This window comes from Sycon ciliatum, chromosome 5, assembly GCF_964019385.1.
Source record: "Sycon ciliatum chromosome 5, ocSycCili1.1, whole genome shotgun sequence".
In the NCBI taxonomy this organism is placed as follows: Eukaryota; Metazoa; Porifera; class Calcarea; order Leucosolenida; family Sycettidae; genus Sycon; species Sycon ciliatum.
In genome coordinates, this window is record NC_088647.1 from 13,381,670 (window position 1) to 13,397,818 (window position 16,149).

Here is a 16,149-nt window from a genome sequence, read left to right on the forward strand (position 1 = left end):
ACTATCCAATCATTCCTAGGCTACGATGTACACATACTGCAATCCAAACACTCCTATCGCATGCTGAATGCCTCTTTCTTGTCTACATGCTCCACCTAAAAGTTCATTCGCTAACATTACCAAGAGTACATGAAACCCAGAGTGTGCAGCTTGTGCCTGTCACGGCGAAATTCCAGGATTACATCATAGTTGGTGCAGGTAAACGGCGAGAAGTGGCGTAGTAGTGCGTACAACTGAGCTGCAGTTGTGCAGAAAGGAATCTGTTTGAATCCTGCTTGTACGCACTACATTACTAAAATTATGTAATCCAGGAATTAATTCGCCGTGAGTCCGTGACTGACACCAACTCATCCGAGCTGCGCGCTCTGGGTTTCATGTACCGTATTTCCTAGAATATGAGTCACACCTTTTCACGCTGAATTTCAAGAGCAAAGAAGGGGATGTGCCTTACAATCGAGTGTACTTATGTGAATATATTGAAACAATATGGCTCAAACCTAAAAGTGGGGGGGGGGGGGGGGTGCGACTTATAATCGAGTGCGAATTGTAATCGTGGAAATACGGTACTCTTGACATTAATTAACCATAATATTCAGCCTATACAAACACATTTTCCCACACGATATCAGAATTTCATGTCAGCTTGCTGATTCGTGCATCCTGTATTGTAATTTCTACAAGGAGGCAGATAATTCTCTCCTTTTTCTTCAAATTTGACGTGATGCTTTTTCAAACACAAAATAAATAAGAAATTCCCTCGTAGTGTATCAATTCACACATCAATACAATACGAATCCGATATTCAGGTCAACTACAGCTTGCTTACTAAAGTTTGCTGGTAATGGAACTGGTCGCCGCCTTCATCTGGATCTTCTGTCGCCATGTTTCCAAGTCAAAAATCACACCACTGAACCACAAGTACTGGGGGGGGGAATAGTTGGACACGGAACGTATGCGAAACAGAAGACCTACGACCAAGCGCGTAGAAAGGAGGATCACATGTATCGCCTGCTAGCCGAACATACAGTGAACCTAAGCAGAAGTCGCCTTGAACTTAGTTGAAGCCGTGATCTGAATGACTGAACTGGTCTGAAAGCTAAACAATAACAATATTCGTTCAACTGAGAACTCTCAAAATCAAAACGTCAACAACTAATGTTACTTTGAGTTTGAGCTACACGTATGAATGTGATGAAGATCAGTCGTAGCTAGATACGATTCGAGTAGATCTACGAGTAGATCTACGAGTCGTAGATCTATGGTAGATCTACTCCTATAATCTATATTGTAGTTGTACATAATCATTGTAGACTGTACATGTGCTGCTATCTGTTGGTTGTAGTCTTGTACATGATTGTACGAGTCGTCCTCGTACAGTAACTGTTGTAGGTATGCACATGACTCGACTGGTCTGTGTGTCAAGTACTGTATCTACCCCGGTACTAGCAAGAGTACAAACAAGACTCAAGAGTACAACTTATATTAATATTATGTAGGGTAGTTTAGGCCAAGTAAAAAAAAAAGCTAGATGATCGTCCCCGTCCGCCCCAGTTTTTGTCAGCGCCCCAAGAAATATTTTATTTTTTAAGGTGGCAGGCTACCTTCGGCGCCAGCCGATAACATACATGCATTCAAATGTCTGTAACATTGGCATCCCTCATTATTTTTGCACCAAATTTTCTACACATGCTGGTCAGATAATAAAGAACACTTGAACAACCACCACACATGCATTTCGACTTGGAGAACAGGATGCTGGACACACCAAACAAGAATATCGCAAAAATGCGGTCAACAAATTTTTGGTACAAGTTTTCTGCAAGGATTTTAGCAATAGCCAGATACTTATGTTACATAATGAGTGTTCTTGCTCAATACTAGATGCTCACGAAGAGATTTATGCTTCTAGATGTAAAGAATCTGGCTGACACACACATAAAGAAATCACGTAAAGAACGCGCCGTTGGTCCAATTATCTTTCTGTGCCCATACGTCAGTAGATGTGACAAAATCTTCAAAAGTAGAGACGTGAGCACCTTGCAAATTTGACGTAGATATGAATACATATATAGTTTACTGGATTTGGACATACCAAACTGGAGATATGGTGTACCAAAGGTCACACGGTACCCCCCAAAAAGGGCAACTTTTAGCACTCAAAAACCACCAGGACAGTACGTAACGCCTTCCGTCTCTTTGGCCTTGTCTGCATAACCCTTTTTGAAATCCCTTCGAATCACCATCGCCAATGTAGGATGTGTAGCGAAGGCCATTGAGAGCCTCAGATCGATTCCAAATCTTCACTACTGCTGCAGTCTCCATGGCTGGCGATGAGACATTGGTGTTGATGTCGCAGCTGTCAGCATGTGCAGCCTTCCAGGTGGCAAACTCCGCTGCCGTGACTGTCTTCGCGTCGCGTTTGTTGTCCCAAACCTTGCAATGGTTGCAATGCTTCGATAACACCTCCACATCCACCACCTTGAGTGTGTCGTACGCAATTACTGTTTGGACACCAAACACAGAAGAGTACCCACGCCGCATCCATGTGCCGTCAGTGCTTACGGCCACGTGTGACGGATGGTCAGATCCACTCGCTTGCCGCATAGCCAGTAACTCTGCAGCATGGTGCCGCATGCTATTTGTCCCAACTTCAACTGCTGCATCATGCAATGCTGAACAGTGAGACTGGAACGACCGTCCGTACATGGGCTCAGGCATATCCATGATGGCACAGAACATCCTCAGTGCTTCTCTTCCCTTGCCAATCATCCGCATGGCCATTGCTGAAGGTCTGTTCACATCATAAAATCGCATTGGTGTATGTTTTTCAGCAAGGCGGCCCTCAAATACATGCCCACAATGATCGCAGGTAAGCTCAAGAATTGGGGCTAGGTCATATCGAGTCGACTCCTGGACGAGCAATGACCCAGTCTTGCAGTTGGCACAGACACATGATGAGCCAAGAAGACGTGTCAGGGATGGCAAGTGGACGATTCTGCTACCACTGTTGTGCTCGTCCGAACTGTCATCATCATCATCATCATCATCAGACTCGTCGCTGGACATAACCTCATCGCTTGAATCACCAGTACAAGAATCAGATGCCACGGAAGATTGATTTGCAACATCCTCAGATGCTGCGACGAATACGTCCAAATCACCATCTTCAGTTGTGGGCTCTTCACGAGCCAAGACAGTCCTTTTCCGCGGGGAAGGCACTTCTTTGGCCTGCTGAGAACCCTGCTCTTGCGTTTGTTACCCATGGCAGATGATCCACCACGGCTTACGTCTCCAGCAATGTCAAAACAAAACTGACAAGGCTTGATGAAACAAAGCTACAACAATTATTTGCTTTGCATGCTGACACTTCGCTGACAAAATTTATTTTGATGTCAGCTGACTGTCTACCTCGCGTACGTCATGAAGGGCAGCCATTTTGGAAATGATTGCCACGGCAACGGATCACAGAGGAGGCCCGCTAGCTCGCGTCAAAAGATTAGAGCGCTACGATCGAAATTGATGAAAATAGCGCAAAAATGACTTTGGTGAAAATTTTAATTGTTTTTGCAATTTCATGCAATTTATTTCATATTCAATTTTGTAATTGTCGCACTTACAATCCACTATAACTCCGGAGCCACTGGACCGATTGACCCAAAATTTTAAATTCTAATGCTTTGTGGCTACCCCAATCAGAAAAGTATCACAGTTAACCTCAAATCAAAAATTCGATTTTTCCCAATTCTGAAGGTAGCCTGCCACCTTAAATCGTGAGTTTTTGCCGAAATCGTTGGTTTTTTACCGATCGCGGATGCAGGAAACATGTGCACGCTTTGTTTAATACTTTCTTTACTATATGGACCACATACTACTAGTATATCACAACGTCAGTATCGATCTGCTGAAGAAAGAAAAAGAAAAAAAGAAAAAAAAAGAAAAAAAGAGAAAAAAAACCTTGATGTTGTTGTGTACACTGTGTGCATGAGAGGGTAAAAAGTAAAAAAATAAAAATAAAATCCTCCCGCCCTCCCCGATTTTTCCAAAAAAAAGGACGATCATCTAGTAATTTTTTTTACTCGGCCTTATCAAGGGTAGTTTATCTACTCTTGCCTTGGTAATACTAATAATAATTATTGGCAAGAGTACATAACCACTGGTTATGTACTCTTGTTATTGGTAATGCATGGTACCAAGAGTCCATTTATGCACTCTTGATGGTACAAGTGTGGAAGGAGCATTTTGCACCCGGCTCCACACACACGATACAATCATGATGCAACCATGCCATGGTGACTTCTTCCGGGTGTAGCTAGCCTGTAGTAGCTAGTGGTCTACTAGTAGTAGGCACTTCAGCCAGGCGGTTTTTTCAAAACCAGAAATACTCGTATTTCTTTCTTGTATCCGATTCAGATAGGTTTAGGAAGACTCCACAGAAAATTTGAAGCAAAAAGAATAACTTGGCACAGAGATATAGCCATCCAAAGTCGGAGAATTGAATAACGGCAATTTCAGTATTTCGACGGCACCAGCAGCATATCAGAAATTGGTAGGACTTGCTTCAGTGTCTATTGGCAAAATACCAGGCTCGCTCGAAGCAGGTCAAAATAACCAGATGAATGCAGAAACAGCATGGTTTGGAAAAACTTCGCATTTTTCATCCGTCCGGCAGCTCAGACGAAGATATCGGGTGTGGTCACCATGGCAACTCCATAGCAACTCCATCGCAACAGAATGAAAACAGTGCAGAGAAGCCTTTGGAAAAGCATAAGATGAGACTTTGAGGTAAGATAAAGTAACTACAATAATTCAGTGCCAGAACACATTGTTGCTACATGTACAGTACTGACGTGGTGATGAGTACAGAAGAACAATGAGCCACAGACGGAGCAAACTAGAATTTTACCGAGTATTTGACGGAAAGAAATGACAAACTATTACATGTAGAACATCGTTTGCAAATGTTTGGGACTACTGAAACTTCAGCAACTCCAGCATGAGAGATTTTGTGCATAGAGTGTGTGCTGGATTCTTGGTATTATATCACCGTCAATGCTTTTCTTGGTCGCTGGAAGCCACCTGCTGATCAGCTGACGATTTGTTCCAAGCAGGCCGTTTTGATGTCAGCTCTCTTGGTCCAGTCGCCGAAGTATATACTGTCCTACTCGTTGCCTGCAGGAGAGGACGACTGCTCCGATGCGACTCCAATAATACCTGGCAATATTAATTTTTCTTCTTGCGCAGCCATGCGCATGGGCTCCGACGAACAAGGACTACTGCCGGGAGGACGCCTGCCGCGGCTCGCTTTCAATAACACCTCGCATTATTTCTTCTTGCGCAGCAATGCGCAAAGTGTTGGACAAACGAGGACAACTGATTCCGAAAGGAAATACGACGCTGAAGACGATGAGCTACATGGCAAATGCGTGCAATCAAGTGAAATGCCCGAAAAATCCTTGCCGATTTTACTCGAACTGTACGTGAGTTCAAAAAATTGCCGCATCATGACGTATGTGGGCTCAAACGAAAGCTGAGGGCCTCAGCTACACGCTGCGCCACACGAGAAGGCCCTGCGCAGATTCCGTGCAGCTACAGACAGCAGATCGATCTATGCATGCGCCTTTCCGTGGTGCCACGCATGTACGCGATTCAGCGTTAGCACTTTTTGACAGGTCGTGTCACGTGACTGAAGTGCCTACTACTACTAGTACTGAGTACTAGTAGTACTAGTACTCACTACTAGTAGTAGTAGCAAGAGTACATAACCCCCATGTACTCTTGGTAGTACATGTAGTGACTATACAGAAGCCTTGCTTGTTAAAGGGGAACTCCACGAAAAAATGAAACTTTGATAGCCTGTAGAGTTTCGGGCGCTGAGTCGAATGGTCTTGGTCCGAAGTCTCTACGACGAAGCGTTCTTGAGATATTTCACTTTGAAATTGCAAAAACGGGGGCCGCGCCCTGACGTCATGCGGCCATTTGGTTACATCATCACGGGCTGCCTACGTCATTGTGGCAAAGTCGTTTCTCTTCGCCAGTCTACAAGCACTAATTTTAGTTGGTATTTCAAGGGAAGATGGGCGATTCCGAACAATCCTCTGTCCCCAGCAATGAAGGCAGCGATGCTGAGGCCAGTGAGGACGACCAACAGCCCACCGCCGCGTATGGTTGGGGCAGGGAGCCCAGATACTCTGCTGAGGAGCTGCCATCGCGTGTAACAAATGTGGAGGAAGAAGATGCGTCAGCAGCTGCGTCCGACAGAAGACGAGTAGCTTGGCCACCAGAATCTCGAATCGTTTGGGACTCCGACTGGTGCGAGCGTGGACAAAAGTGTATAGCCATGCCCAGCCCGCGGGAATGATTTTGCTGGTAGGATGCTGCCGTCGCTGTCGACAAGACGGCCCAAGGTTTCTTGCGTAGCGGACCTCGCAGATTACGAGATCGTATCCTTGCATTAGGCTGTGCTCATCACTGCTCTTCGAGGTTATCTCGACATGCAGAAGCCGCCAATGCCAGTGACAGAAGAGTCTGACAGTAGGTAAGCCTCAATTAGTTTGCCTTGACTTGTCTTGTGAGGATCGCGTATCAGCATGATACACTTATTCTTATTTTTTGGGGGGAAATTTATTGTTGTCAGGCGCACTACAGTAGGCGTCGCACAAGAAAGACATTGTACTGGTAGTTATCACAAGTTTCATGCATGACACAAACAAATTTCTCTTTGCTCCGAGTATGTCTTGACTTATCTTGTGAGGATCGATGCGCGTAATGTTTTGTGTGTAACTAATTATTGTTGTCAGGCATAGCACGAACAACGTTGTTCTGTACTATAGACCGTGCTATCACAAGTTTTCATGCATGACTCACATTTGTCTTTGTCATTTTCCCTTGGATTGGTACAAGATCTACAAAGTATGGTAGGTAGTGTTCTGTTGGTGAAGAGAGCACTGCACACAGTTTATGAGCACCATGGGTGCATTTGATCACACCCGAACCCATACTTTATCGTCTCAAGCGATAGACTTTGTCAATAAACTCGTTTTCTAGTATACCATGGCATGCAACGTACAAGCGTGGGGTCAAGAAAGCGTACACCAAAATAATGCACAAATTCTGGCAGGAGAGTAAGAAATCTGTACTTTCTGACCAAGACATCTCTGTACTAGTAAGTAATCGAACGCGTCCTAATCAGTATTCATCCCCCAGATCATTGGAACTCAATTTGAAATCAGCAATTATGGTAAATTCTACAAGACCCTCCATCTTTGTACCAGTGGACACTAAATTAGTATAGCGCGCGCACTGAAAGTGCAGGTAGGTACCGGTAGGTGCAATACAGCGCATATGTAGAGTAAATGAGTATTTGACTATAATAATTATTACGGTACAGCAATGTGGTATGTGTACAAGCACTCATCATACACATTCCATATGACATTCTGTGTTTGTGTAGATCTCTACGCTATGCGGCACACAGGCAGTACACACTATGTACACGGCAAATTGGGCAAGCACGTTCGTTGTCGTCTTCCAGCCTGCGTTGTGAATACCATCAGGCAAAGATATCCAAATCTTGCACCACCTCAGCCTTCTCAGGAGGCTTCCACCTGGAATTTGGCAGGGAAACACGCTTCTCCAAGGCAGGAACATGGAGGTTGCCATTTGCAACCGCTACCACCTCACACATGAGCTTGTCAACATACTCATAGCTCTTTCTGTCGTATAATTTTCTATTTGGCCACAGTCTTCTTTATGCTTTGAGAACTGGACTTTATACCTTCCTATCGCGGTCTTTTTGGTTGTGCTGTGGCGACGGTTGACATTGACGTCGTCAAGAGCTTCGAGATGTGCGTGTCCAATCATCCCCAGAATTGAGAAACGAATGCGTTTGAGAATGTAGTTTGGCATGACACTGTGATATACCTGCATGGCAAAAAGAATGTGGAGAAAACACACTTGCTTAGACAATATACTGCTGTATGAGAAAATGGAAACTTCACCGTACAGGACGACTCTTGTTCTCAATTGCATTGTTCGTTTCATTCCCTGTGTTGCCCATAAGAGACGGGAGCAAAAATGTTGCAGCAGATGTTTGTTGTCTTCTGGCGTGGAGTGGCGGCGTCATTAGATGTACACATAGTCATTTCACTAAGTATACCACTACTACAGCATATGTACTATCCTTAGGCTAGCGTGCGTGCGAGTGAGTTTGAGTATGTGGGTGCGTATGTGTGTGTGTGTGTTGTTGTGTTTGTGTGTGTGTGCACGCACACGCACGCGCGCGCATGTGGGTGATGGTGTGAGTGCATGTGTATAATATGTGTAGTTCCCACTGTATTCCTTGCACAATAGGTCTTCACTTACTTTTCTTTCGCATACAACCAGAACCCATTCCTTGTTCGAAATTAGATTTTTTTGGCCTGGTGATCCCGCAAGCGTGGAACTCGGAGTGTAATATATTTTTGTTTCACTTTACTTGCACTATTCCAAGGCTGTCCAGACTTCTAACAACTGCTCTGAGTGATATGGTATTCATGCAACCATGCCTAGAAGTAGGGTAGCTGTTATAAATAGAGACATATCCACGCAATCAACTTACACTGGTTCAGTTTGGCAGGATTGGTGAGACAGTTCGTCGTGCATGCTGCCTGCACATCGCAAGCAAACAGTTCTGTAACCTTCGTACTTGCTGGGGGTCTGTCTGTTTGCGTCCCAGTTGATGACAGATGTGCACAGTTTGAGTACTGGTATGCGCAAAGTTACTGGGGTAATATCGTTCATCAGCTAGCTGCAGTCGGAGTTGATGGGGTGCTGTACTCTTCTGATCCTGATGGGACGTATCTCGCCCTGCTTTCTCAGTTGCAGCTTGTTGAGTTCGCTTTGCTGGAGGCTCACGGTTCGGAGGGCACTGGTACACTGATGAGGGCTTTCCTGGACGGCGTACTCGTCAAAACTCAGCTCTCAAGTCCCTCTGGATCATAAATGCAGCGAGCAAACATAGCTCGTGCTGCGAAAATAGGCTTGAAATTTTCACGACGCATTGCAACATCTCGGCGCTTTGCCAGGTCTCCATCCTTTGGGAATTTGAGAAAACTAACCCCAGGAGGATGATGTGATACTGGCACAATCAACAACACAACAATTTGGCATTGCAGCGGCTCAGGCGACTTGGCAAACTACTTTCTGAAGTGACTTTCGTCCTGAAGAAAGTGAGATTCAAAATCCAAGTATTTTCGCACATTGCCACAATGACGTCACACATACATTGGTATGGGGCGTGGCTAAAATTGAAATATCTCAAGAACGCTTTCTCGTAGAGACTTCGGACCAAGACCATTCGACTCAGCGCCCGAAACTCTACAGGCTATCAAATTTTCATTTTTTCGTGGAGTTCCCCTTTAACATGTTTTTCGATTTTGACAGCATGTTACCATGGTTACAAGGCGAGGACGCGTAGTGCTCCTGACTACTCGTACAACCATAAACCGGTTGGCAGACCGAACCTGGGTTTTCCCAATACGGTTCAAATGGTCGCAAGACCGGGACTCTGCCAACCGGTTTATGGTTGTACTTGTAGTCAGGAGCACTACGCGTCCTCGCCTTGTAACATGCTGTCAAAATCGAAAAACATGTAGTGACTAGTGAGTAGTGTAGCTTGTGTAGCAACACTGCCAACAGACTAGTAGTACTAGTATTGCAACCAAGTCCTGCTCATGTTGATGTCCTTATGACTGTCATATTCATATATTAAGTATAGGATATTGACCAAGACGAGGTCTATATGGGAAATATAGGCCGAGTAAAAGACCGAGGTCCGCCGAGGTCTTTTACGAGGCCTATATTTCCCATATAAACCGAAGTCGAGGTCAATATCCTATTTATCATGATTCCTTTGCCATAACCCCAAAATTTGAACCTTTAGGAGCTATTCTAACCTTTTTAGTATAGCTTCACTAGTTTGAGGGAAAGAGACAAACTAGAGATATTTTAGTATAGCATTTGTACTATAGTGTACATAGGATGTTGCCTATTTTGGGTACAAGACTGTAAGAACAACAGAGTTCAGCATCTGCAGCACAGTGGCTGGGTGCCATCCATACTGTTGTGAGTTCGAATCCTGCTTGTTCTCTTCCTTTGTCTTCTTTCTTTCAATTTTTCTTTTTGAAGTGGAGAGAAAAATTCTAAGTCCCTCCAAAGTCGAAAGATTACAATGCCTAAGTGGTCGATACAAGCGGTCGATATAAGCGGTCGATATTGCGGCGATATGGGTAATAAGTATCTGATATAGGACCAGTCAAGGATCACGAGAATTAGTGGAGGTCGATAGAAGAGTGATAATAATAATTATAATCTCTTTATTAGGATGACCCACAGGCGTGTCGCCTATCAAGGGGTTCACCGCTTTGAAGGATGTACTTGTACATGTATGAGCTAAAGTGAAAGTAGTGAAAAGTTGTGCAGCGTGAATGCGTTGGGGAGTACGCAGGGGGGTATGTACATGGCGTGGGCATACCGGACAGCGAAGCACTATGTTTGCAAGTGAGTTTGCGAATAACTCCCAGCTGACCAGTTTGAGCCATGCAGGTGGATCTAAAGCCTCATCAGGGAGTACTAAAAATACTCCCTGGTCTACAGGATACACTGACCCAGTAGTGTCGGGAATACTGCATTGTACTACTGATGTCTGACTTGAACATTACTGTTGAGTCTCTGACCTACCCACACATACGCACACACGTGCGCGCGCGCACACACACGCACACACACACACACTTACACACACACACACACACTTACACACACTTACACACACTTACACACACACACACACACACAAACCAGCACTATTTAGACTAGTGATGACTTGGAACTATGCCCCAGGCTGGCCCAGTAATGAAAATAGTAGCACATACATGCAGTTTCTTGGAGGGCACTAAAATTGTTAGGTGTGGAAATTTTCTTGCAGTGACAATGCACGTTGAAGTGCTGATATAGATGTATGTTAATTTACTAAAAAACTTCTTGTGCTCATATGTTAATTTAGTATTCAATACACAGCAGCATGAGAATTTTTTTGCAAAGAACAACAAAATGGAGTATCCAAAAGACCAAAACACACTACTTTTACTTGAACACAGAGTGTGCATACATGTATAAATTTCATGAAACTTTCAAAATTAATGTGAAACCTATGAAACTCAAGTATTTATTGAAATTTTTTTTAATAATCATGCCAAGGAGTCTGGGTGACAAACTACACAGCATTTTCGAATAAAGTAAAGTTCGCACATCCGCATTTTCACCGGCTATATTTGTGTTGAGAAACACAACCAGCTTGGAAGAAGCAATCTTGGGTGAAAGCACTAAAAGGGAACATGCAATATGGCTACACAGTGTTCATCGGTGTTGATCATAAGGCATACCAGCTGCATATACAACACGGTACACTACACTAGAGACATCATGCATACAAACACATACACACACAGACACACACACGCACACACGTGCATGCATGCACGCACGCACACACACACACACACACACACACACACACACACACACACACACACACACACACACACACACACTATACAGCAAGCCAAAGAAAGCCCAGTCTAGAGGTGGCACTTGGCCAGCACAATCCCACAGTCAGTCAGCACTGTTCGGACAATACTGTACTAGGCTAATTGATGATCAATTCTGAACTTACTACGTTGCAGAGTATACCAGATGATCCAGTTATTACTCTGCAAAAAGGTCTCGCACATATCTCACAACTTCCTTAAGTTCAGGACTCGTAATAATCGCATACGTCTCCTCCGGGATGCGAGTCATTGACATGATAGCACTCAGCTCCTCCTCGTTGACAGCTAGACACCGCAGCATGGCCAAGAACGCGACCTCGCTGAGGTCTCGGCGAGGCTCCAGCAGGAACTCGAGCAGAGCAGCGCCATACTCCAGCGCAGCTGACTCACTTGTGATGCGCAGGCACACATTGTTGATACAGCGCAATGCAAGCTGTTGGGCAGTTGGGTGCTCATCCAGCAAGCCATCCACAAGTATGGATAGCACCAGCTGAGCATTACTGACCTTCTTCCCTGTGCTGGACTCCCATTCTGTCTCCATCAGCATGTGACCCAGCCACAGGCTGTGAGTCGACAGCCATGCCAGAAGATACAGCACCGACACGCGCATGTCCCTGAACTCGGTTGATTTCCACTTCGGCCATGTGGAGCTTAGGAACTGCAACACGAGCTGTGCCAACTTGCCATGCTGCTGGTCAAGCTCGCCCATCGCTGTAGTCAGGGAGAACGAGAGAAGTGCTACCGAATCCAAACATCCAGCATCACTGGATGGGATCGAGCTCAACAGCCTATGTGGCAGTTCATCATCCTTAACATCAAGGCCATAAACTCTTGCTTTTCGAAGCCACTCTCTTACGTAACCGTTCATCATCTCCTGCAAGGAACGAACACAGTCCAGAGCTTCAGGTGGTGAATTACCAGATAGATGGTCTGACATAGTGCCCAAGAACAAGGAGTCCTCCAAACTGGGTGGCATGACAAATCGAGGACAAAAGTCTGCTGCCTGACGAGCAGAATTGAATTGACCATTGTTCTGTCGAGACGATGGTGGCTGATACTGTTCAGATTCAAACAGAACAAGAGGTGCCGTCCAGGAGTACATTTCATGCTTCCCTCCTGTTACAGCACTCAACGCCCGAGATGAAGCGGCAGAATGCCTCGTTCTCGATGTAGCATCCGGCGAACTTGATTCGGATGAAGTGGCTTGCGGGCGCGACGCAGGTGCGCTGCTCCCACTTGATGTTGGTGCAACATACGGCTCTGCAGCACCAGCGCTCTGCTCAAGACCAGCTCCAGCAGAGGGTTGGACGGACATACTCTCAAGAAAGGGTCGAATGACTGCTCCAAACGGCGTCGCGAGAACTTCAGCCGGCAGGCCTGTGATGTGAGCTGGTATAGTTCTGCCGACTAAGAACTGGCAAACTTCATTTGAGAAGTTATTACAGTTGTGTTCTAGTAGGTGGTACTTGATGCCTTGGAATGTACTGCTGCCGACCTCGACAAGGAATTCCTGGAACAGTTCTTTGGGGATATATGTTGAGCCAAGGTTCAAAATCTGATGTGGTTGACCCATGATGGTGCCACCCGGTGGGCAGTCACACACGCCCATACTACCGAAAAAGTACTCCGTCCCGTATACAACAACTCCAGTGTGCCAGATGCCATCGATCTTCTTGCCTAGCAGTGGCAATGATAGCTGAGACGCTAGTCCTTGCGATAGGTCATACACGTACAGTTTCACGTCATTTCCTTCCGCCATTTCTCAGTCAGCACAAAGCCAATAAAGCCACGAAACAGAGCTAAAAGAACAGCGACGAGAGTAAAGTGACTCAAAAAGAACGAGGTTTGTAACATCTGGAGTTGGACTATCTAGTATCTCAGCGCAGCTGAGTCACCAATGCCAATGCAATGGGAGAAACATCTAGAAAGAACTGAGAATGGCTCATTCAAAACAAAGAAATGTATATCGTGTTAGGGAGCATCTCATAAGTTCGCATTTTGTTTCTAAACGTAACGCATTTCGAAACGGGGGTAGGGGGGTAGCGCCCTTTTCGAATAGAAAAATGACTGTTCGCACATTTTCTGGAACTGTGCAATCTGCTACCATGCTAGATCCCTGCAGCAAATGAGTGTGTTTAGGTGGAGATCTACCTGTGTTTGCAGATCAGCTAACCCTTGCACTGCATGCATGCAGGCTACTCAGAGGTGTCAAATGTCACACCAGCCTGATCAAACCGTGTACATGTACCTGGCCAGCGTTTACAGCAGTACAGTTGTTGTGGAGGAACTATGTTTATGTGCGTGTACATGTCATTGATTGTAGTTGTACTCAGTAAATGCGGTACTACTGTATGCCATTCACGACCGCTCTAGCAAAACATTCATATCCATATCCATGTACATGTACATGTACAATCATGTACATAAGCATACCATAGCATGGGGCATGGACGTATACTGTACATGTAGTATACAGTAGATAAACACAGAAAATGTGCGATAAGACTTTCGAATAGAGGGGGGAGGTAGGGGGGTAAAGTCTATTCGAAATGCGTTACGTTTGCAAAATAAATGCGAACTTATGAGATGCTCCCTTATTGGCCTTGGCTCAAAAAATCAAAAAAACAATCATGTAGATCGCATATCGGGGTCTGCAGACTCTGCAGTCTGCACTACATCATCAGTACATGATCTGATTACGTGCCGATGAATCATACATGACGTACAGTATAGGATCTAGGATCAGAGAACATGGATGGGATTTTCGGTCTTTGACCACTTTCTGGTGAGCTGATTTACTCAGCTCCCACCGCTTTTAGGAGCTGCATCTGCGCCTTGATCCTTGAAGGGTGGTGGCGTTCCTACGGATGCGGAAAACTCGGTTTCCAGCCGAGTCTCACGCAAACCGTGAATTCTTTTTTAAATCAGTGATGAGAAAACAAGAGGGTTACTGAAACACAATAACTTTATCAAAGCTGTTGACACACGCATACACACACACACACACACACAAGATAACAATGATACTCTGCACTTAAAAACTGCAGGAGTTGCAAAGAAAGTTAACTCAAGCTGCCTCCGCGTTTGCGGCGAGGACAGCAGACTGATCATTGACGCGGCGCATCCGCCGGGCACCGCGAAGGCAGGCAACACTGGCACGCAGAAGACCAAAACCAAGACGACAACGCAGCAACGCCATCACCATTGCGTATGGCTCTCCGGTTTTCTCTGCAGACAGAGCAGCAATTCGCTTGAGAAGAGCGGAAGCAGCTCGACCGGCTCCACCTGTGGCTGAGAATACGACACTAAGGAGGCTCGCTCAACTTCTTGCACTCTCTGCCGGACCATACCTACGACGCTTCTTGCGCTCATTGCTCTGGTAGCGAGCAGCGAGAGAAGAGGAACGGTTCGAAGGAGCGAATGGATTTTAAACACCCGTACATCAAGATAAACGCATTCAAACCGTCCTCCCCACACGCCACTCGCCGCCACATCCAGACGGGCCTGATCCTCGGTGGACGCCGTCCGGTAGCGGAAAAGCTCGCCGGTGAGGGGTTGGAGATGACTCAGATGAGGCTCTACTTCTACGCTGTGTGCCACCTTCTTCAGTTGGCCAGCGATGATGTCCCGTACCTCATTGTGGCGAAGCGTCGGGAAACCACCGGTGGGGCAAGAAAGAGCATGCTCAACAGAGAAGGTGGCACCACAGACACAAGTAGAAGGGAGCCGTGCCGGGTGCCAGCCATACCGCAATGCCAGACCATCGCGAAATTCACACTTCAACAAGCTGAACCCATGCCGACTGAGGGGGCGACACGGTGAGCCAGCTGGACGCACCCGCCTCACTGCCAAGGTTGATGGAGTGCTGGAGGGCAGAGGAGGCTCGGGCGGTGAATTGCCGAAGGGCTTCCGTGGCAGCTGCCTTCACATCCTTGCGATTAGAGGTCTTCAGGCTGGCGACCTCTGCCAAAGAGTCTCCCAGGTTGAAACTCTGGGTGAGGATGTTGGCAACCATAGGAGCAGTGATGGCACACGAGGATTGGTCACTGGGCCGACAGAGAGGTGGGATCCAATATTCCTAGACCACCATTCCGGCAGGGGAAGGAGAAAAGGGTGCGGAGCTCAGAGCTGATTTTCTGGCCTGTGAGAGCTGGGAGGAGCTTCGTGGCAATGACCCGCTCCAGTGAAGCAAGGCCAGCAGACGCACTTTCGAGTACCCGGCAGAGGAAAGACCAGCGGCTGGAGAGGCCTCGGGTGAAAGCAGAATAGGCTGCTTGTGGCTGAGGCAGGGCGGTTGATGTCAGTGATTCGACCTGCCCACACCAGTCCTGGGCTTTACCGTGTATGTAGTCTTCGACAAACGCAGGTGTGCCTATGGCTGAACCCAGGTAGCGGTTGCCTGTGGCGGTGATGTGGATGCCTGTGCCTTCGAACAGCTGGACAGCTTCATCATAGTCGTCAGGCTTCACCACGAGCACGGACTTTGCTGGGTTGAGGAAGTATCCGAAATCAGGCCCTCTGTCGTGCAGTTTGTCCCACCAGGTTCGGAGAGGAACGAGTCGGC

General features: G+C 46.3%; 2 protein-coding genes across 2 annotated transcripts in view; both read right to left on the minus strand.

The window, feature by feature from the left end:
• LOC135817680 (chloride channel protein 2-like) overlaps window positions 1-1,210 on the minus strand; it is a 28,023-nt gene extending 26,813 nt beyond the window's left edge. The window contains exon 1 of the mRNA XM_065330910.1: window positions 827-1,210. Within this exon, the coding sequence (XP_065186982.1) occupies window positions 827-883 (57 nt within the window). The 5' untranslated portion in view covers window positions 884-1,210. The remainder of the gene's footprint in view (window positions 1-826) is intronic.
• A 9,634-nt stretch (window positions 1,211-10,844) lies between these two features.
• On the minus strand, window positions 10,845-13,553 carry LOC135817682 (uncharacterized). Its single transcript, XM_065330911.1, has one exon. The coding sequence runs from the start codon at window positions 13,342-13,344 to the stop codon at window positions 11,743-11,745; it is 1,602 nt and encodes a 533-aa protein (XP_065186983.1). The 5' UTR covers window positions 13,345-13,553; the 3' UTR covers window positions 10,845-11,742.
• Between the last annotated feature and the right edge of the window lie 2,596 nt (window positions 13,554-16,149).

Bases quoted from the DNA above. Each gene is read 5' to 3' on its own strand.
- LOC135817682 (XM_065330911.1), bottom strand. From the start codon at position 13,344: ATGGCGGAAGGAAATGACGTGAAACTGTACGTGTATGACCTATCGCAA.